The following is a 22,020-nucleotide window of genomic DNA, read 5'->3' on the forward strand; positions in this document are numbered from 1 at the left end:
AAAGCTGAATCAATAGAAAAATGCATTTTTTTTGCCATTATCTCTTTCCTTTGGTCACCAACAAATAAACAAAGGGAAAAAGATCCCTGCTTGGTTCACCCCCTACACCCTCTCACATGATGTTATGTGCTTAATAGGCCCACTCTAGTGTATGAGCGTTAAATTGGGTCAACCTAGTATGGGATAGGTTAAAAGATTTGATTGAACATGTTCCATCAACTCTGGAGCTTTTGGTGTATCGATCAAGTACCTAATATTTGGTATCAGAACCGCGTATCACGTCTTAGGTTCGAGTCACAGAAAGGGCTACCTAGGAGAGAGCTATCTGGAATAGAGTGAGAGGCTAAAAGCCATCAAGAAAAAAAGCAGTGTGGAGCCGCTTTGAAAGAACTACCTACTGTCAGAGTGAAAACTGCTTAGAGTAACTACGGAAGCATGGTTATCTGTTATGTGCCTAATGGGACCCACTCTAGTGTATGGACGTCATTAGGCCATACACATGACACCGTGAAATGGCACCTCTGTCCCCTCACTGGATACCTAGGCACCCTCCTCCATTAGCCCAAACGCTAGTGTAGAGACCATGTGACCAAGTAGCGAGCTTCATACCATGAATAAATCGAGGACGCTTATGAGTTTGGTAAATCTACAAGATTCTCAAGTGAAGAATTCTTAAAATCCGAGATCCAAGAATATCTGCATCACCCTTTGAGATTCCATTTTCATCCCAAATGGCCAAGTCTGGATGATTCCGTCGGATTTTTGGCCAGTCTCAGATCAAAACCTCATCCCATTGCCCTATTCTACATTTTAAAACCTTCTTGGAGTTGAAGCCCCCATCCATGTATCCTACAATCACAAAGTTGGAAATAGAGAGGAACATTTTGAAAGACTCTCATGAAGAGCTGGAAATGTAAATTTCAAAAGAAACATAAATGGAAGAATTCCATTTATCAACAATACAAGCATGTAAACAGAACGGATCGTTGTGTGTTAAATCATGACAACTACAGGATGACCGCTCTTCGATAAGAAATTGGGGTAATTTCTCTGTAGGAATGACCAAGGAAATGAATAAGAGTGAGAAGCGAGAGAATTTCTATTTACCGATAAAATGAATTCTGTGTATGGAAGCTGGGGGTTACACAAAGGACCTAAGCATCATCTCACGTCCTTCCCGTTATTTCCCTGTCTAGTCTCATTCTCTTTGCACTCTGAGCTTCCTGCATGCTGCCCGCCCTCCGCTGATATGATCCATCATGTTGGTATGCACAGTTGGCTCCATTTCGGCATCCCCTTGAACTATTGAAGTATATGCAAGGCTTCATGATTTTGGGTTTTGAATCTCTGGGTTTTGAGCTTTGTACAGGTTCAGAGCTGGTTTCTAGCATCAGCTGGTTATGATGATTACTAAATTGTGTGAAGATGCGATCCTGGGTTTCTTGTCTCTCCCCTCCATGTTGTTGAATCAAGCTTTTATAATAGTTGATATCCTTCACAGGAGGTACCTTCACAGTTGGAACAATTTCGGGCAGAGGAAGCCGTGGATTTAAAGTAGGCACCACAGCATTTGTCGCAGGGAAGAAGGAGCCAGTTGCAGGGGCTGCTGAAAAGGGTGCATCTGGTTCTGTCCTATTGATATGGATGGGAGGAAGGACCGACTGAGGGACCAATGAGGTCATCGGTGGTGACTTTGGCTTGGGTGTGGTTTGTGAATTGGTGGGTTTTCCATGATCTGCAACCAATTTCTCAATCAGCTTTGGGTTGTTGAGGATCTTAATAAGCAGGTCACGGTCAATCAAGCTTCCCTGCTCACTGCTTCGCATGATTGCTGTGAAGGCAGCAGATGCAGCAGCACCGATGTCAGGTTGTGCACAAGGGACAGCACCAAATGCAATTTTTTCACTGTTTGGTGCCTTCAGAGCAGAATGAAGGCCGTACTGTGATTGAGGTGTTGTCCCAGAAGCCAACAAGCCCTGGGGCACTACAAGAGGCGGCAAGTCCATGGGGTTACTTGCCGCTACCGAATTGCATGATGGACCTGTGGCGTCATCATCTTCAATGGGAGTGACAGGAATGATCAGAGCATGAGAATCATCGTGATGATAGTCTTCTACCTCATGTGAAACAGAAGGGCTGCAGAGGACAAAGAAAGTTAGCATAAGAAGCACATGAGAACCATTAAGAGATCCATTTTATAAGTAGGTAGGTGAGGAATATCACCTAGGAGGAATGGCAGAAGGACGAGGATAAACTGCTTCCAGTACTCTCATCTCTCTCTGGTTTTGAACCTCTGCCTCTTTGCTCTCTTCCCCAGCCACCACTTGCCAGCTGGGACTCGGAACAAACTGCAAACTCAAGAAATGAAATGAGACTGCCGTCTTCATGTTGGACTTTCATCAGAGCCTAAACTTGGCACTAAGTATGATGTGTAGACTAGGGATCAATTGATCAAGCATTCAACAAATAACACGAGCTTACCCGGGGAGGACATTTCCATTTGATCAGAGGGATCTGGGCCAATTCCTTCTTCAACTGGTTAGCAGGTTGAGCTCCCTCGAATCCCGGTGGAAGATGGTCATCAGAGCCCATTCCAGTTGAATGTAATAGCCATGATTTCTTTGCTTGGAGGTGATCTTGAGCTCCAAGACCAACTTGTGAGGGTGAATCCTCTGAAAGGAACAGCTTTACCTGCTCAACGGAAGATTAGTTGTGATCATTGAGTACCCCTATTTTTCTATAAATTTGTAGTATTCATAATTTTTTGGTCCTTGAAAAACCTAGAGAACTATGGAAAAAACAATAAGATTCAATACAAGTAATTGTGTACAGGCACCACCATCCAAAAGATCATTTACATACATATATGCAAACATAGAAAAGGTTAAAAGGTAGCATAACGCAACAACAAAAAAGGCCAAGGCCTACACACAAGGATCAAAAGATTATTAAGCAAGTATCAGTTGATATTATTTTCCAGACAAGGAACCAAAAAATCTCCTGATATTTCCAAGAGCATATCAGCATCACTGGATACTTAAATTCCTAAAACACCAAAGAAGCCATAATCCAACAGGTCACAAAACTCCAAGTAGATTCCCTAAAATCCACATTAAAGGATAACAAGGGAAAATGAAGCCTTTAGGCTAAGTTGGAACACACTTAAATGATAGCCTTATCTAATAACCTACCCCTCCTGTGAACTGTAGCCTAATATGTTATATGAGTCTTGGGCTGGGAATTTTTATGTTATCTATTGTAATTGGCCTATTTTGAAAGCCCATATATGAGGGACAAGTGGCCTATTCTTGGGAATGTCAATAGGTTACTTTCATTGTTAGTTATAAACGACCTTGAAAATGTAAAGTCACCATACATCTGAAAAGAGTCCTAAGTCCTTGGAAATGTACCGGGCATTAAGTTTAGAAAACAGTTCTAATGAGGGCCTAGAACCTCCTAGCCTCTCTATAAAATTAAAAAAAAAAATTGCCTGTAAGCATTTGAATGAAATTTGGTTCATATCATTTTTTGTGAGAGACAGAGCTGCAGTGAGAAGTTGTTCCTGGTGAGAGCCTGGGTGGTTAGTGAGATCCTAGCCTAGGCTTGGGGTGAGACTCTTCAAGTCATATCTTCTTATCTTTCTTACTTCTTCATAAAAATTGCTCAATTCTGGTTGTGTTATCACCTCCCTATGATCCTGTCTATTGAGGATTCTGATTTTGTTGCAAGGACTGAACCAGGACTTTATTAAGGGTGCATAGTGTTAATTGATCATTTTGGTATCTTTGATAGTTATTATGAGTTCAAGGTTTTCAGTTTACAGGGAACCAAATGCATTTATCAAGATTAGTCCTTCCTACTGTGGAAAGTTCATATCTGCAGTCCAAATTAATTTGGTTTGTTGAGCCCATAAGAGTTGGTTCTGAACTGGTACGGCCATTAGCTCATCACATTAGCCTCCTATTCACAATGTGTACAGATTTATTATGGCTTAGAATTTCACAATAAAAACGATAAATCTCATAACTCAACCCTTGATATAATATATCCTGTAGTATCAGTTTAAAATAATGAAAGTTCTGCCCTTACATGATTGTTCAACCATATGAGGTATTTCTATTTGATTCAGTTTATTAGACTACGTCCTAATATCAATTACTCAACTCAGTCATTCTGATGACAACTTGGTTATATCCAGTGAGCATACACACATACACAGACAGATCGAGAAAACAGCAAGCATGCCTGTTTTTGTGCATTTGTGAGAAGGGGGAGAGATTTCTGGTCATCCATCAAACTGATCCCACCACTAGATGAACAAACTGGGTAAAACATACACAAACTATTTTAAAATATATAATGCCTAATTTTGTTCAGACAAATTCCGATATGAAGAGTCACAAGTCTTTGATGCAGTGAACGAACAGTACTGCCTTGGAGGTAGATGTTAAGATAGAAAAAAAACATCAGAATGTCCACGAGTATTCTTCTTTCATAACCAACAAACTTATTAAGAGAAAAAATATTAGGGGGGGGGGGGGGGAGAGGACAGGACCAAACACCAAACTCATATTTCTGTGTTGGGAATGATACCAGGGGAACAAGGGAGGAACTACAAAAAGTATGCAAAAACAGAAAGAAATCTCAAAGGAAAAAAAATAATGTAGTTATTGTCATTTTGTTAGAAGTTATGTAATAAGGGTAGTTTAGGAACAAGTCTTATGTCTAGTTGCCTTATTATGTATTTTTCCTTTTTTATCCTTTTTTAACTTTTACCTCCCTAGGGAGGTGGATGTAATACTTTCCTTAATATTATTGAAGTAATATAGATGTGTGGAGGTCTATCTCCAACACAAGTCATTCAACCGAAATTATCCTCCTCTCTTCTCTCTTGTCTCATTCTTTCTCCTTTCTCATCTTCTTCCTCCTCCAACTTCTTCCTCCTCTCCTAATTACTTTCTTAACCTAGAATCCAACTTGGTATCAGAGCTTTAGGGTTTGAGAGTCGAATCCAACCTCTTATCCCCATTTTTTTCTTCTTTTTGAAATCCTAGGGCACAAAAGATTTCAAGGAGAAGCTTCCTATGTAAAGAATCTGTTGAAAGGACTATGAAATAGGTTCAAAATAACCTATTCTAGTGTTTGCTACTGCTGTTTGAGCTTGGATGAAGCTCTCTTGATGATTTGAAGGTCTTTTAGCCACTGCTAGAGTTACCGCCAGCTCTACATTGCAGTTCCTTTATCTCTCTCTCTCGGCATTGGTTTGAGGATTGGAATGAGTCACTAGAATTGCCCAAGGGTGATGTTTAAGGGCCATGTGCTTCCTCTTGCTGCTTGAAGGCTCAATCTGAGCACAACCCCTTTTCGTAGAATCGTTTTTTCTGCTCAGGTTAAGCCGAGAATGTCTGATTCCCTTTTTTATTGCATTTGGACTGCAATATGATGCCTCCTTTGTTGAGTAATACTTGTGCACAGCTTTTGTGAAGCTTTTGAACTTGTTTAAGGTTGATGGTACCCCTTGGAGAGTATTAGAGTGAAGTATTCTCAAGGCTGTTTCTGTTCTTTTCTTGTATTTGGTTCCTTTTGGGGTTGAGTGTGTAATCCCCACTTGGATTGGTATCCTAGTATATGGTCTCAAGTGCCATTTTCCCTACAAGATGGTTGATTCAGAGACTTCTGGGCTTAGTTCGGCTGATTCACAGCCCACTCCAACAGCCCCTCAATTTGTTTATGAGAACTCTCATCCACAGATCTCCATTGCGAAGCTTGATAACACCAATTTCTTGGATTGGTCACATTCTATGAAGCTATCTCTTAGGAGTAAAGGGAAACTTCGATATATTACTGGCGCTATTAAAGCCCCAGAGGCTGGTTCTCCTACTTATGAGAAATGGGAGACAGAAAATTCCACAGTCGTGACATGGTTAATCATCTCCATGAAGCCTGAGATTGGGAGAAGGTTTATGAGAAAAGAAACTGCCAAGGCAATTTGGGACAGCATCTCCAGACATTTGACAGGGTAGGTGACTCCGCCAAGGTCTATCAACTCCACCAAAAAATTAATTCAATGAGGCAAGGTGACAGGACCATTTCTGAGTACTACAATACTTATATTAGTCTCTTAGAGGAGTATGATCACTACAAAGATCTTCAATTGAGCAATTCAGAGGATGAAGCAAAGGTTGGTGGTTTGAACCCTGATTATGAACCAATCAAGCTCCAGATTTTAGGTCGGTCCCCTCTTCCATCTCTTGATGAGGTTTGTAGTTACTTACAAAGTGAGGAGACTCGGCGTGTTGCTATGGAATCAGCTCCAGTATCTTCTCTTGAGAAGTCAGCCCTCAATTCTAGTTCTTTCTGGGACACCCGTGGAGGTAATAGAGGCCATGGACCTAACCTTGGGGAAGACAGAGCAGTTGAGACCGGTGGTACTAGTGGAGGTGGCAGAGATAGGTTTAAATGTGATCATTGTGGGAGATCTGGACATACCAAGGATAGGTGTTAAACTCTTCACGGCCGTCCTCCTGGTACACGGGGTGGTGCTCGTGGTGGCCGTAGAGGGGAGCTCGAGGAGCATACTCTGTTATAACTGAGGCAGATGCTACCCAAGATAACTCCACTCTGGCAAATGCAGTGTTTCACAGGGTCATGTCACAGGTGAGCACATCTTCTACACCCTCAGTGGCTAGCTCTTCTTCATCCTCAGCTTTACAGGTCTCCACCTTAGCTTCTACTGCAGCCCAGTCTTGGGTCATTGACTCTGGTGCCACTGACCACATGGCTGGTACGTCCCATTATTATGATTCCTATACCATTTGTTCTGGTAAGGATAAGGTTCGGATGGCTGATGGCTCCCTTTCCTCCATCTTTGGTAAGGGCAGTATCCCTGTTACATCATCTATCTCTCTTACTTCAGTTCTTCATGTCCCTAAACTACCCTTATTACATAACTTCTAACAAAGTCTTTGGTTGTGTTTGTTATGTGCATATTAACAAACCTCATCGCACTAAACTTGATCCCAAAGCTCTCAAGTGTCTCTTTCTGAGGTACTCTTCTACTTCCAAAGGCTACAAGTGCTATCATCCTTCTTCTCGTCGGTGCCTTCTCTCCAAGGATGTCACCTTTCTTGAATCTGTCCCTTTCTTTGCCCCTTTTCAGCATCCTCTTCAAGGGAAGAATTGTGGAAGTGACCAGGCTGCTGATTTCCTTCATTCTCATCACTCTATCTCTCCTTTTATGCTTGACATTGGAAAACACAGGACTGTGGATGTGGTTGATACTGATGATCAATCAGGTGTGAATACAGAATTGGTTGTTGAAAGTGGTTCTGGTAATGAGAAGGAGAAGGATTACCACATTAAGTATAAAAAAGGTCAAAGCTTGCAGAGTAAAGGAAAGAAGACCTGCCAAGAGTCCTCTTTGGATCTAGATCCACATCCTGAGATTCATTCTCCTCAATCAGGTGACATCCCTTCTCCTCCATCTGATTTAGACCTTCCTATTGCTCTTAGAAAAGAGAAAAGAGCTTGTACTAATCCTATAGCCCAATTTGTTTCCTATGATACTCTTTCTCCTACAGGTCTTACCTTTATTGTTGTTCTCTCTACTGCTTCTATTCCCAGAAATGTTACTGATGCTATGTCTGACCCAAAGTGGAGACGAACTATGGCTGAGGAGATGATGGCTCTTGAGAAGAATGGTACTTGGCAATTGGTGGATCTTCCTAAGGGACGTGTCCCAGTTGGATGTAGATGGGTCTACACCATCAAATATAAATCTGATGGCACTGTTGAGAGATACAAAGCAAGGTTAGTGGCCAAGGGGTACAGTCAAGTCTATGGAATTGACTATTAGGAGACATTTGCTCCTGTGGCTAAGCACAACTCTATAAAGAGTTCTTTTATCAGTGGCTGCCAATAAAGATTGGTCATTATATCAGTTAGATGTTAAGAATGCCTTCCTTCATGGTGACTTGGAAGAGGAAGTGTACATGCAAACTCCACTAGGTTTCAACATACCCTCAGCTAAAGGGACAGTGTGTCTTCTCAAGAAGGCACTATATGGTCTCAAACAATCACCAAAGGCATAGTTTGAGCGCTTCCAACAAGCCATTCTAAAGAATGGGTATTCTCAGAGTCAAGCTGATCACACTCTCTTTACCAAGCAGGGCAATGGTACCATTACAGCTTTTATTGTCTATGTTGATGATATTGTGGTCACTGGAGATGATACACTGAAATAGATAAATTGAAGATCTACTTGGCTCAACAGTTTGAAATCAAAGATCTGGGTCCCTTGAAGTACTTCTTAGGGATTGAAGTATCAAGGTCCAAGAAGGTAATCAACATATGTCAACAGAAGTTTGTTCTTGATTTGTTGACAGAGACAGGGATGTTAGGCTGCAAACCAACAAGCTCTCCTATTGAGTAGAACCACAAATTAGGAGAAGCTTGTGGTCCCTCTCTTGTTGATGCATGAAAATATCAGAGTCTAGTGGGAAAGCTTATCTATCTTTCTATGACACGCTCAGATATTTCCTATGCAGTGGGAGTAGTGAGCCAATTTATGCATGCCCCCAAGACTAGCCAATAAAAGATGTTGTGTATCGTATTCTCAGATATCTAAAGTCTTCCCTAGGGAAAGGATTGTTGTATGCCAAGCATGATCACTTGAGAGTGGAAGGTTTCACTGATGCTGATTGAGATGGATCCATCACATACAGGAGATCTACCTCCGGCTATTGTACCTTTGTGGGAGGCAATTTTGGTTACATAAAGAAGCAAAAAACAGTATGTTGTAGCTAGATCCAGTGCAGAAGCGGAATTTAGAGCTATGGCCCATGGAGTGTGTGAACTCATTTGGCTAAAAAGACTAATTCAAGAATTGAGGTTTGACACTGAAGGGCCTATGAGACTCTACTGTGATAACAAGGCAACCATCAATATTGCTCACAATCCAGTGCAACATGACAGAACAAAACATATTGAAGTAGATCGACACTTTATCAAAGAGAAGATTGACTCCGGCTACATTTGTACCCCTTTCATGAAGACTGGTGATCAACTGGCAGACATCTTCACCAAGGGGCTTATCTCCCTTCAGTTTAGTACCCTCTTATGCAAGCTGGGAATGCATGACATTTATTCTCCAGCTTGAGAGGGAGTGTTAGAAGTTATGTAATAAACGTAGTTTAGGAACTAGTCTTATGTCTAGTTGCCTTATTATGTATATTTCCTTTTTTATCTTTTACCTCCCTAGGGAGGTGGATGTAATACTTTCCTTAATATTATTGAAGTAATATAGATGTGCGGAGGTCTCTCTCCAACACAAGTCATTCAACCGAATTTAATCTCCTCTCTTCTCTCTTGTCTCATTCTTTCTCCTTTCTCATCTTCTTTCTCCTCCAACTTCTTCCTCCTCTCCTACTTACTTTCTTAACCTAGAATTCAACTCATTTCTGCTATTAAATAACTGACAAAAGTTAGAGCAAAAAGATAACCTAAAGCAGTATAGCATGTTTCTAATATATAAATGGATCAAGTTACAACTGGGGGGGGGGGGGATGGGTTAAAAGGATCTCAACTCCAAGACAAATTAAAAACCATCATGGCATTCAAATCTTGTAATGCTATATTATCTATACCTAGCAAGCTGAATGTGCAAATAGGCAGATGGGTGAGTGATGATATCTACACAAGTAACACAAATTGTACCAGTTGACCCAAAAAGACAGATCCTTCGGTGGGTCTGCTCAAGGGCTAAACTGGTGCAGGTTGAAAACCTGCAAGCTGAGGGGATTTTGGCTGACAAGCACACACCTTGTTAACAATTGATCCAACAACCAATAGTATAATACTTATCCAGTCATGGGCTGTCTACAAAAGAGAAACACTTGCATCTAGGTTGGAGTGTGTAAACAAGGAAGAAAACAGAAATCTAAGTTGGGGGGTTGTAGACCAAGAAGAACCCTTGTATTCAGGGTGGATTGTCTTGTCTTCTTTGGCAACCAAAAATTGAATCTAATTAGTTAATAAAATAGAAAGCTGAAGACAGATTGAAAATTGCCACAAACTACAAAAAAATATACAATGTACTGATTCAAAGAATAAGAAAAAATGAGGTAAGAGAGCGAACCCTGCCCCCACCCCTCAAAAAAAGGCTCCACTTTTCCTTCAACACTGGAAAGTAAAAGAGTAGTCTTGCAAAATAAAAATGAAAATGAGAAGCAAAGAAGAGATGACACAACTATATAAATCATGCTCTATCTTGTACACTTGCAGGGCAACTTTGAAATTGTAATAAGATTTTAAACCCATAGGGGTTGGTTCCATCAATGCACCAACAGCCCAAGCCTTACAAGGAAGTCTGTTTCAGGATTGGTTTCCCCTTCAAGGTAGAGAATTATTGGTTTCCCTCAGTTCATCCATTCCCTTGCTTCAAGACTCAACGCTTGTGCTGGAACTTTCCTCCATCATGTTCACACACCTTGTCAAAATGGAACATGCCTCTTTACCTACCCTGGCAGTCAGCATCTAGTTCATATTCAAGACTTCTCTCCAAGGTCCATTGCAGTATCCTTCCACCCAAACATTATTTATACTTCAAAAGAATAACATAGTTAACCACAGAAACCGTGGAAATTTGAACTGTTGAACATTCTAATATGCCTCCACTTTAATTTTACAAAGAGCAAATTCATTACATTGCCAAGTGAGGAAATTAGCCTCACCTTCGCAATTAAAAAACAAATGGGCAAGCCTGTTCTAGGAAAGAAAAAATTATCTCCCACTATCCCATTGCACTTCCAGCCACACCCTAGACAATATCCCTTGCTCTCACTCCAAGATAGAATAAATTATAATCGATTCCCAATACCTACCTGAACATCATAATCCCTTGTCTCCAAAAGCAAAGATCCTCTTCATCATCACTCTTGTTACTGGAATATCTAAGAACAAAGCCATATACATAATAATTTCATAAATCTATCATGAAATGTGCATCTTCATTGATGTATATGAACTATAAACCCAATAAAAACTCATCCCAACTACTTGGGGTGCTACACAGATCTTGTGTTGCCATCCCATGCTATCTGAAACCATCTTCCATCAAATCATGAGCAATCATGTTTCACCTCACTACTTCAGTCCAAGTCATTTTCTGCTTTCCCATCATGTCCCCTAACGATTTCAACTAACACCATATCGCCATGGGCTCCATCACACATGACGGCACAGGCTTAGTCAATTTTCCTTCATATTCTCACCTTCTCCTGTGTGTGCAATCATGCACTGATTCTATCTTTTCCTGTCTTTCCAGTTATCTGCACCAACATCTCGGTCAGATCTCAGTCAGCTAAGGCATAAAATATCCCAGTCAGCTAAAACTCATTCCTAGGTATGAATTGTTTATTTAAATCATAGCAATCAAACAGAACCTCGAAAGCACTTTCAGCTTCATCAACATGCTTTGTTGTTATTGGAATCATTTGTCTTCAATCTCTTCATCGTTTTAAATGAACCAAAAGATAATTGAAATTGGTAAATCTAAGTTATCACTTGTTAATACTCCCCTTTTTCATCGTAAAATAGCCCTTCACGTATATTTTACAAAAAGGGAGCAAAAGATGTACTTGCATATCACTCTCCAATCTCATCATCACCCAAAAAACATACCCAAAGGACTCCCAATTTATGCCTCAAAGCTTCTGACTTCTTGGCCTCGTTTAGCCACATCTCATTGTACAAGTTATAAGAAGTGAAATAAATATTCCCCAAGTTCAACTGTAACTCCTCCCATTCTCTGTACATGAGTATTTCAGTCTTATGAACCATTTCTGCTTACTGTTATTAGTTGCCACTGTCCTTTTGTTCACAACAACATCCAACTTTGCTCGAGTAAAACCCACACAATGGGAGACAACTGATAATTCCCATGGATATCAAATATAAATGATGCCAACATTTGGTACTTAATTTACCTAGATTGATAAAAACATTTTTACAACATCATTTTTTGATACTTTAACAAACAGCATCAATATTTGATACTCCAACACCCCATATGAAAGTGCATAAGAGAGAGATCCACAAGACTAACAAATTCACCATGCTGGAAGGTTGAGGAGTTTGGCACTAGTACTTCATATCATCATGAAGTTAAGTGTTGGCGAAGTTGGTAGTACCCCTGCCAGTAGGTAGCAGGGTTCCCATGAGGTCATGGGATCCTGCTTCACCAGGTTGAGGGGGTTGGCAAAGTCACAATACCTCTACACAAATTTAAACTAGTATTGACAATGCATCACACTACATACCCTTTCCACATCTCCTCTCCATTTTTCTTCATTTAACACACTTATAATAAAATTCCTCCCTCAGCCATATCATGATGAAGCTATACAACAGTTGTAAATCCATAGGTCATTTTCTTCTTTATTTAATTTGTTTCTTTTCTTGTATTCTTTTTATTTTCTTTCTTTTAAATATAGTCAATCTTTGTTTTGGCTTAATTAAAAATAGTACAAGGCAAATATAGTTAGCCTTTCTCAATCCAATGCATTCTCTTCCCAACATATTCTTTAGAACCTACCTTACAGAAGCCCTTAAATCAAGTTCATCGGTGAGGTACAACAGCAATCCATGTGGCTACCAAATGGGTCAGAGGTGCAGTGTTTATACTTACTATATACTGTGATTTCAGATTAGCAATTGAAATTTTATGCTGACAATCTCTTCAAGTATATGAATACCATCTCCACCATGTGGTCCAATCATTCAATTAATCAGGTAGCAAAGTTCACCAATTGGCAAGGGAGTATTCAGCGGTACTTTTGGGGTTGCCAGTATTTTTTATATTGCAGATATAATGAGTTTAACGATAGCCTTGGTCCAAAGCATCCCATTATGGTTGGGCAACAATTCATTATTATCAGAACTTAATGTATTGGTTTCGATAAGGCATCTTTTTTAACACTCTTTAGAATTTCCCTGACATTGTTGTTAGAGATGTGAGAAAAACTTGAGAACACCCCCAAATTTCTTCCCAATATGTTCCTTTTTTATTTCCAGTCGTTCTTATAAAATAATGATCTTAAGTCTGAGGAGAAGGGGAAGGATACCGAAAAGGAGCCAATACTGGGTAGAGGAATGGAATAAAAAAACTTATAACAGAAGCTTACAGACAAAGGGATAATGAATCAGGGATTCGCATCTAAGAATGCCTGAATTGATGTAAGAAATGCATGGAAATGCCTAATAAAACTGATTTGGTCAAGGATGGAAAGGCGTAATAAAACTGATTTGGTCAAGGAAACCCATTAAAATAAATTGAGAAATTATACTAAAACATGCTTCTGACGATCACATTATGTACTTCGAGAACCACAGAATTCCCTATCGGATTGTTAGATAGGTTTTCTAATAAAACGGAATCTAAGGCGAAAGAGTCCGATGGATTCGTATTTAACACTTCTTAATGCATCAATGGTAATGGAAACTGAAACCGAATAAACATCAAAGGTAAATCAAACACGCAAACAGATTTAAGGATTTTTATTGCTGAAGAAAAACGCACTTCCATGAAGATATCGCGTTTTACCTGACAAAGGTTTACATCTGGAGCCCATGAAACCCTTTTTGATTTCTGCAATCCCCGCATATTAACAGATAAAATCTCGCACTTCTTCCCGCTTCAGTTGTCAAAAAATTTAGAATAAGGAGAACCAGAGATTTTATGATCGGACACGAGAACCAGAGATTATTATATCAGTCACGCTGATCTTTAGAAACCCATCGAAACCCTAAACTAGGAATGTAATCAGACCTTCTTAATAACTTACCGCGAAAATCTTAATTTTCAGAGGTTCGATTAATTAGGGAAGGAATACGTTCAGAGATACAGTAATCTCCAACGTCGGAGAGGATATTAGAGGAAGAAACCCTAGATTTCTCTCTCTGGTTTTCGCTCCTACGTTGGCCTCTCTTCCCTTTTTATTTTCATTTATGTGTTTCCTTTGAATATATACGACTTTATCTTCCTATCGGTCTCTCTTGGCGTGTAAACAATGGAATCGGATGGCGAGGGTGGAAAGTTGGATAATGCAAACTCGTCAACTTGCGAGGCTACATTGGCTATCACATGTGGATGGGTTTGCTTTTAGAGCGTTTACCTTAAAATAGCCTTCCACCAATTAAGGTTCGGTTCATCGTATGACCGTGTGAAAGGTACATACCAAAATCGAATCATGTATTTAAAGAACGAAATCCTTCAGGATGCGGCGGTCATGTTGTGCGGTCCTATGTCTAGGCGTAAAGGTTGTGCATTACACACAAGAATTTAGCTCGTCTTCAGGGAGGCGTGCGCCCAAGGTGCTGTCAAGGGACATCCAACGGTTGAGTTGTGCCGCACACATCTCGGTGCATGTCTAGGGATGTGTGCGGCACAGCTCAACGGCTGGCAGCACCCTAGGCGTTCCCTGCCCCCTGGAGACAATCCTGATCTTCACACACAATCAGGTAGTGTTCTCTTTCTTTTTATTTAATAAAGGAAAAATAAAGAGCTCGGATTAGGTCTACATGTACCATCCTTGGGACTTGATCCGAGCTCATTTGGAATCATTGGGGTCCATAGGTTTGCTCAAGATTCCAAATGAGTTCGGATCAGGTCCCAAGGACGGTACATGTCATTGGTCTTGATCCGGATTCAAAAATAACTACTTGGTCACTTGGCTCCAACACCCAGGCACAGGAGCATGTGAAAGTACTGCTCTCTCCACCCCAACCCCCCAACCCCCCACCATGAAATCAAAAATTACATCTATGTTGATGCCCCTACATGCATTCTCATTGGCTCCACACTAGTGCAAGCGTTACACGAGACATAAATCTTTTGCTTGTTTAATATATAAATCAAAACTTAACCGATTTTTCAAAAACATTAAAGACCATAATGTAATAAGTAAAATGGTAGGTCTTCCTTCAAGCTTTTTGGTTCCAACCACATATGTGGCCTAAGCCTCTCTTTTTTTTTTTTGGTTTTTTGTGGTATCATTAAAACAACACATCAATCCCAAAAGGTTAACCAATTTCTAGGATTGTGGAATGGTAAGACCAAAGCCTTTTGATTCATGTGATTAATAATACTGACTTTTCAAACAAATAAGAATTTAGCTAATTAAGGGAGAGGATTCTCTAAGCAATTGCTACAAGAGACTGCACCAATGAGGTGTAACAAAATGTTATTCAACATAGAAGGGCAACAAATCATTTCATATGAGGAAGAGAAAGACATAGAGATACTAGCGTGGGGGTGTCTCCTAGTCAGGCTTAGTTGGTTTCAGTTTAAGGTTAGGAATTGGACCTCGTAGCCTACGGCATGGACACTTTTATATTATGCCGATCGATTACTGGTCTATACTTGGTGGCAGGACGCAGGGGCCGGAATGACTACCATGCCCCCCATGTATGGAGGAAATCTTGCCCCCTTTTGTGCCATTGTGTGCGTTCTCATTGGTTGGCGCACGCGGTGTGGCCCCTGCGTCCCACCCAAAAAACAACACCCCTAATAATAAAAATTAAAAAAACTACTAGGTTGGCTTAAGGCTGTTAATCGGTTTGGTTCTATTTTTCAGTTTGAGATACATTATATACAAAAATCGAATCAAATACTTTTCATAATCTCAATCGAGATTAAACTGAAATGCTTTAGTTTTATTTGATTCCCATTCAATTTTATGTACTGTTGTTTCATTTTCCTCTCGAACAAATTTCTTGAAATGAGAAAGAAGATGGTACACTCAAATTGTATTATTTAAGTGTTTATTGCTTGCCAAAAATCCTACTTTCTACAATTGATAGGTCACCGGTTACCGGTTATTCAAACAAGTCGCGTTTTCTGAAGTTTATTTGGTTTCATTGATTCATTTACGATCTTGGTAATTCAATTTAACTAATATGATTTTGGTAAGTTCACTTATTTGATTCACATGAGACTTGGAATTCTTGTACAAACCTTGAAGAAGCATGACATAAATTAGGAAATGAGCAGAAATACTTAACCACACAGTCAAATGAGAAGAATCAATAATAAGAGACGAAGTAAAAACTAAAATCTTAGAACTCATGTTTTGACATTTAGAGTTTAAGTTCAGTTCAGTTCGATTTATATGAGTTAAGTTTTATTTATTTTTTTATTTATTTAATTACGATGGGTATTTCGTATTCGCACACATTGGCCCGACTAATCCCCCGACAACAGAACGGCCATCAGGCCTCCTGTCGCACTAAACTTTCGTCACAGCGATCAACTGGCTTGAGATTGAGTGATTTGGGTTCGACTCAATCCAACTTTTTAGTTTAGAACCGAACCGAATGAAATTTTAATTTTCAAAACCAAGGCAGTTTCGGTTGCCAGTTCTGGCTGAACCATCTTTTTAGGGGTTATCGGCCTTCGTTTCGATTTTCTGTACTCGCGCCGTTTTTGTTTCTAGGGTTACTGCTCTCTGAAATCTCCGACTGCGAAGAACACTAGAAGGTAAGATCTCGACGTCATTTCTGTCTCAGTTTTCATTGTTGTTCACTTTTTTTGCTTGGTTTTACTGGCCAAATTTTCCTGGTAGCTGTTAGTTGTTAACCCTCGTAGTGCATGCGTGGAATACTTTGTACAGGTTTTGATTCTTTTGATTTATTTGCATTATAGGGTTTTAATTGTGTTGTTTTATACGTTATGTGGTGTATGAGTTGGGAAAAGACTTTTGTCTGGGATATAATAGGTTGAGATTGCATTTGTTGTAAACTCCATCTGATTATGAGTTGCGATTAATGCGGTTTCATGGAGTTTGAAGGTTGTAAGCAGCTTTGTCATTGAAATGATAATTCATGGAGTCATTGGAACTAGATCCAGAGTAGTATTACAGAGGTTGTTTGATGCGTCTCCTGCTAGTGAAACAGTTTCGCGTATGTCGCACATAATTTATGTAGTAATAATGATATGGTTTGATCTGTCTTTTTTCGCCTTTTAATTCTAGCTCATATCTGTAGAGTTGTGGATAGTTAAGGTTTTTGTATCCATAAACCAGCTGAGTGTGTTAGTGTATTTCGTTTCATGATTTCCCCTGCATCTCTAAACTTTTCAGCCCTGTAGTTATTGGTTCTTCATTTGTCGGTGCAGGGTATTTTACACTTCTGATACAATGGCGCTGGGGATGATGAAACCTGTGAAGCCTGGTCTAGAAGCTCCGCATGAGGAACTCCATAGGATTAGGATTACTCTTTCATCCAAGAATGTAAAAAATCTCGAGAAAGGTCGTCCCTACTCTCTTATAATTTTGAGTTATTTCTATCCAAATATTTGGGACGAGCCATAAATGGATCTCATTGGTTTATTAACAGTTTGTGCTGATCTTGTGAATGGTGCAAAGAACAAAAGTCTGAAAGTCAAGGGTCCAGTACGGATGCCAACAAAAGTTTTGCTCATCACCACGAGAAAATCTCCTTGTGGAGAAGGTAAACTCGTAAGCCTTTCTATCTGTTTTTCAGTTTTATCAAACGGCTTGCATGGAAGTGTTGAAAGTTAAAGGATTTCTACTTCACTCCCTTACCCGTATAGGTTTATGAATTTAAATATTTTCAAAGTAATTTTAGTTTCCATTTATTGTTGTAGAAAAGAAGAATGCAAGCAGTTTGACAACTTATGTTGCAAATTTTCCTGTTCAATGTTCTATTGTGAGTTTTGTTGTTTAGGTGGTAACAAGTAACAACTGTGACGCCAGTCTAATTTCTGATAATCGGATTGTTTCTTCCTCTGTGAGAAAGACATCCTCCTAGCTGTTTGGCTGGAAACATGTGTGAGATTGGTTTCAGAAGGGGAGGAACTTGTAGGGAATGACCTGGAACTGCCAGGAAATATAAGGCAAAATGTCTGGAAACATAGTCTTGATGTTTATAGGATACATTATTTATCTTGCTGTGTACCTTGGTAATAAAATGTGTCATTACCTGAAACACCTGTAATGTAGCCCGTGAATGATCTTGGATGGTTCTCTATTTTCCTGTGAAGTTTGCATTGTATAATTCAGTGTCTTTTCCTGCTCAGCACCCTTTTCCTGAATTGTGTAGATAAGAGAATTAGTACAACTAGCACATGGTATAACTGCAGCTTCAGAAGTTGAGAAGTTTATCATCCATGAAAATTGCATTCATGACTCTAGTATTTAACTTGGTTTTTACACGCTATCTTTTCTGGTAATATCTATCATGGCTATATCTAACTTGAAACTTCTTTCTGTTATATGTTACAACTGTTATAAAATTAAAATTTAGGGAGAAAGAACGCTACATGGGCGCGCGTGGTGCGCTGCCCCTGCGCCCAGACACAGGGGTGGGTGAAATGATCACCAAGCCTAAATGGAAAGATGGAATTTCCTGAGGGCTCGGCGGTCATTTCCCCGCTCGTGTCTGGGTGCAGGTGGAATTACTGTTTGATATTTACAAGTATTGAGAATGTCCTACTTTCTAAATTGTCTTATATTAAATTGAGTTATATTTTCTGAAAACTTCTTTCACGTTTTGTACTTCTTATATTTTAGGTTACATCCAATTATATGTACTGGTTATATTTTGAGGGTTGGGGAGGGAAGAGAAGATTTTCATTGCTTTACCTAGGAAACTGGATATTTGGATTCCATAGGTTTTCATTTTTTTAATGGTGTACGGGACATTTGAAGGGAGTTTGATAGAGGGAGACTTTCCTGTTTTTGAGGATAATCTCGGGATATTCTAATTGAAGTAATGAAGGCGATAGAGATATGATACCTCTTTTCCATTGATTGCCAAAGGATAGCCAATCTTATCTGGTTTCTCCAAAAGTGGTGTATCTAGTGCTGAGTTCTTGAAGTCTCTGTACTCCCTCTTGTTATTTTTGTAAGACGAGGACATTCTGATCACTTTTTTCACTTCATCGGTACCATTTAATGTAATTTTTTCGTAGACTTACTATAAGTCATCTCTTTTCTGACACATGGGGAGTTTTTCTATAATTCTATGGATTGAATGGATCAGTTTTGAGTGTTTGGAGAAAATACGTGATCAGTAATTTAGTCATTAGGGTTTGTGAGTTCCTGAAAACACTATGTATCAAATTGATTCAGTTTCCTTGTTGCTTGTAGCTGAATATGTAAAAATGGAAAAGCAAAATAACAAGCCCGGCTTGGAAAAGATTTTCATTTGTTTTTTTTTTTTAATCTCAAGTAATTTTTTGTACACTTCTTTAGTCTCGAGTTGGTTTTTTTTTTTTCCAATCTTTTTCTTTGGGGGTTGGGAGGAGGTGATGACCCTTGTGCCATTGTTGCTTTGCCTCAGCCTCTGTGATCTCAGCATAGTCAATGTAACACTTCCTCTAATGGATTAGATAAAGAGAGGAATCTGAGCATGCAATGACCTTCTTTTAACGTATTTGTAGCTAAATCCTTTGTTGCCGTCATGCCTTGTCTGTCTCATCATCACTTTTGGTTCTTGTGAAACACGCCCTTGGGAAGATTTTTATCTCTCATTGTTTGCCTACTTTAATGAGAGGGGAGTGAGAAGAGAGAGAGGGAATTAGACACTGGCATTGTGTAGTTCCTTTCACTTATATATGTATATATACATCATGCTGGGGTAAGGATCTGAGCTTCAGCTGTGTCGTCCTTTCTTCTTAGTAGACACTGGTGTTATGGTCAAAATCTGAAAACTGCCTTTATGCTTGTACATCAAAATGAACAAGTAGAATGATCTTTGTTTCGATTCTTTGATCAGTTGATGATTAGAAGACTAATGAAGCATTCTATTATTTAAAACGTAGCTATCTATAAGTTCATGTTGTGTGGGTGGACCTCGGTGCAGCGGTAAGGTTACTTCATTGCGATCTAGTAGTCGTTGGTTTGAGTTGGGAAACAGCCTCTCTGCGAAGTGGGGGGTAAGGCTGCATACATTATGACCCTCCCCAGACCCTACAGTGGCAGGAGCCTCATGCATTGGGTTCACCTTTTGTTTTTTAATCTATAAGTTCATGTTTTCTTCTTGTGCTATTCTTTTTTCTCAAGGAATGGTTTGAATGAAACACTAATTGCTCATTATGTTATCCTTCCCATTTTTTCTCTTTCATATGTAGCGGTTTATCAATGCTTCTCTGATTTGTTACAGGGACAAACACTTGGGATCGATTTGAGCTCCGTGTCCACAAGAGAGTAATTGATCTTGTGAGTTCATCCGAGGTTGTGAAGCAGATCACGTCAATCACAATAGAACCTGGTGTTGAGGTTGAGGTCACAATTGCAGATCCCTGAGCGATACTATGACTAGATACTTTTTCAATTTTGTAGGCTGAAGAAGGAACTAATTTTAGAGTTAAAAAATGACTTCTCCCGAATCATTATTTTTGGTAACAATGCAAGAACTGGCTTTTATTTTTATTTTTTTTTGATTAAGCTGCATCCGTATCTGTTTCAGGTTCAGTATGTTTTAGGTTTTTTGTTATAAATGTGTGGCATCAACTGTGATATAGAAAAAGAAAGAGAATATGAGCCTGGTGGCAGTGCTGTCGGGTTGGCAATCAATTCAACAACACCTAACGGTAACAGCCAAGTTTGCACTGTTGAATGGCTAAAGCTTGTCTGTTAATGTGCAAGGCACTATGGTCAAATGGCTTGCATTACTCGTGTTTGATCTAATTGTGAACATGATCTGTGCCAGAATTGTTATCCCCTCCAATTCCCTGCCCGCTCCATTTCCTACAATTCCTCTAATAGTGGACGGAAATGAACGCCCTGTCCCCTGCCCAAGGTGGTGTCCACCCCACTATTAGAAGAATTGTAGGAAATGGAGCGGGTAGAGAATTGGAGGAGATAATTTTTCAGAGCAATGCATTGCTTGTATTTCCGGTACTCATTCGCTCCCTACTAATCCCTATACTGTTGTGGTAGATCAGAAATTTGAATCTATGTGGGGCACTATTGTGATGAAATCTTGGTAAATATTGAAAGCCAACAAATTGCGTATTGGGTGACCATATCTACGGTAGCCGAGATAGTCGAGATATGAATCGTTTTCAATTCTTGCACAGTCGATATATGTAGTTACTATGTCATTCTGGGCTATTACAACAAAAAAAAAAGGTCCTTTGATGGGGTTAAGAATTAAAAGATTTCCCATTATCAATTGTCCAACCAAGATAATCACTCAATGTCTCAATCATATAATAGATTTATGGTCGATTCCAAAAATTGTTTCTGAATTAGAATTAGCCAGAGATCAAAGTTAGTTGGTTCCACCAAATTGGATCCATTTTTAAAGCCATGATTTGTGTAATTGAAGGTAAATTTGATATAAAATGGTAGTGTGAATATTTTAGAAGGTGAATTAGATGCAGAATGCTAGGTTTGAGATGAACATCTATACAGTAAAATTTGATTGCTTCTCTTCTTTTATAGTTATTACTAGTATTTTTGTGTTATTTGTCTAATAGGGTTCATTCTAGTGTATGTGCGTTAGATTAGGCCAACGTAGTAATGGGATAGATTAAACAATTTGATTTAACATGTTCTATCAGCTCTAAAATTTTTGGCGTATCAGTTAAGTATCACGGGTTCGAGTCTCGAAAAGCTACTTAAGAGAAAGAATACTTAGAGTAGAGTGAAAACGATCAAGAAAGAGCTTTTGTCGTCGGACAAAAACCCTAGAGTGGAGTGGAACTGCTTGAAAAGAACTACCTATCATCAGAGTGAGATTTGCTTACAGTGTGAGCCGTCGAGAATGTCGACTGCATAAGTATAGTGGTCCTGTTATGTGCATAACGAGGCCCACTCTAGCGTATAGACATTAGATTGGGCCAACATAATATGGGACAAGTTAAAGAGTTTGATTTAATACTTTCTTTGAAGTTTTTTGCGTATCAGTCAAGTACCTGACACTTTGTAACTTTGTAATGAAACAATCTCTAACAAGGCATGGGCCCTACCCTGCACACGCAATGGTCAAATACAG

The 22,020-nt window shown here is 39.4% G+C and overlaps 3 protein-coding genes across 4 annotated transcripts in view; 2 read left to right on the top strand and 1 right to left on the bottom strand.

The window, feature by feature from the left end:
• Positions 1 to 15,631, top strand: part of LOC122663388 (peptidyl-prolyl cis-trans isomerase Pin1-like) — a 30,755-nt gene extending 15,124 nt beyond the window's left edge. Inside the window, exons 3-4 of the mRNA XM_043859064.1 lie at positions 5,856 to 5,866; positions 15,621 to 15,631. The gene's annotated coding sequence lies outside the window, so the exon portion shown is untranslated. The remainder of the gene's footprint in view (positions 1 to 5,855; positions 5,867 to 15,620) is intronic.
• On the bottom strand, positions 928 to 13,856 carry LOC122663387 (zinc finger CCCH domain-containing protein 6-like). Its single transcript, XM_043859062.1, has 4 exons — positions 13,601 to 13,856; positions 2,482 to 2,691; positions 2,224 to 2,348; positions 928 to 2,136 (listed from the first exon to the last, which is right to left on the bottom strand). The coding sequence occupies exons 1-4, from the start codon at positions 13,658 to 13,660 to the stop codon at positions 1,167 to 1,169; spliced, it is 1,365 nt and encodes a 454-aa protein (XP_043714997.1). The 5' UTR covers positions 13,661 to 13,856; the 3' UTR covers positions 928 to 1,166.
• Positions 15,632 to 16,420: 789 nt separating the features above from the next.
• LOC122663389 (40S ribosomal protein S20-2-like) lies at positions 16,421 to 20,448 on the top strand. 2 transcript variants are annotated; one of them, XM_043859066.1, is made up of 4 exons: positions 16,421 to 16,534; positions 17,171 to 17,304; positions 17,392 to 17,505; positions 20,182 to 20,448. In XM_043859066.1, the coding sequence occupies exons 2-4, from the start codon at positions 17,193 to 17,195 to the stop codon at positions 20,322 to 20,324; spliced, it is 369 nt and encodes a 122-aa protein (XP_043715001.1). In that variant the 5' UTR covers positions 16,421 to 16,534; positions 17,171 to 17,192; the 3' UTR covers positions 20,325 to 20,448. The 2 variants fall into 2 exon arrangements, with proteins under 2 accessions (XP_043715001.1, XP_043715000.1); XM_043859065.1 differs by lacking the exon at positions 16,421 to 16,534 and adding an exon at positions 16,645 to 16,667.
• The last annotated feature ends 1,572 nt before the right edge of the window (positions 20,449 to 22,020 follow it).

Source organism: Telopea speciosissima, chromosome 5, assembly GCF_018873765.1.
Source record: "Telopea speciosissima isolate NSW1024214 ecotype Mountain lineage chromosome 5, Tspe_v1, whole genome shotgun sequence".
Classification (NCBI taxonomy): domain Eukaryota; kingdom Viridiplantae; phylum Streptophyta; class Magnoliopsida; order Proteales; family Proteaceae; genus Telopea; species Telopea speciosissima.

Coding starts and splice junctions, on each gene's coding strand:
- LOC122663389 (XM_043859066.1), top strand. CDS start 17,193: ATGGCGCTGGGGATGATGAAACCTGTGAAGCCTGGTCTAGAAGCTCCG. Junction 17,305..17,391: donor TGTAAAAAATCTCGAGAAAG/GTCGTCCCTACT, acceptor GTTTATTAACAG/TTTGTGCTGATCTTGTGAAT. Junction 17,506..20,181: donor AAAATCTCCTTGTGGAGAAG/GTAAACTCGTAA, acceptor GATTTGTTACAG/GGACAAACACTTGGGATCGA.
- LOC122663387 (XM_043859062.1), bottom strand. CDS start 13,660: ATGCGGGGATTGCAGAAATCAAAAAGGGTTTCATGGGCTCCAGATGTA. Junction 2,692..13,600: donor CAGATGTAAACCTTTGTCAG/GTAAAACGCGAT, acceptor TCCGTTGAGCAG/GTAAAGCTGTTCCTTTCAGA. Junction 2,349..2,481: donor AATGGAAATGTCCTCCCCGG/GTAAGCTCGTGT, acceptor TTGAGTTTGCAG/TTTGTTCCGAGTCCCAGCTG.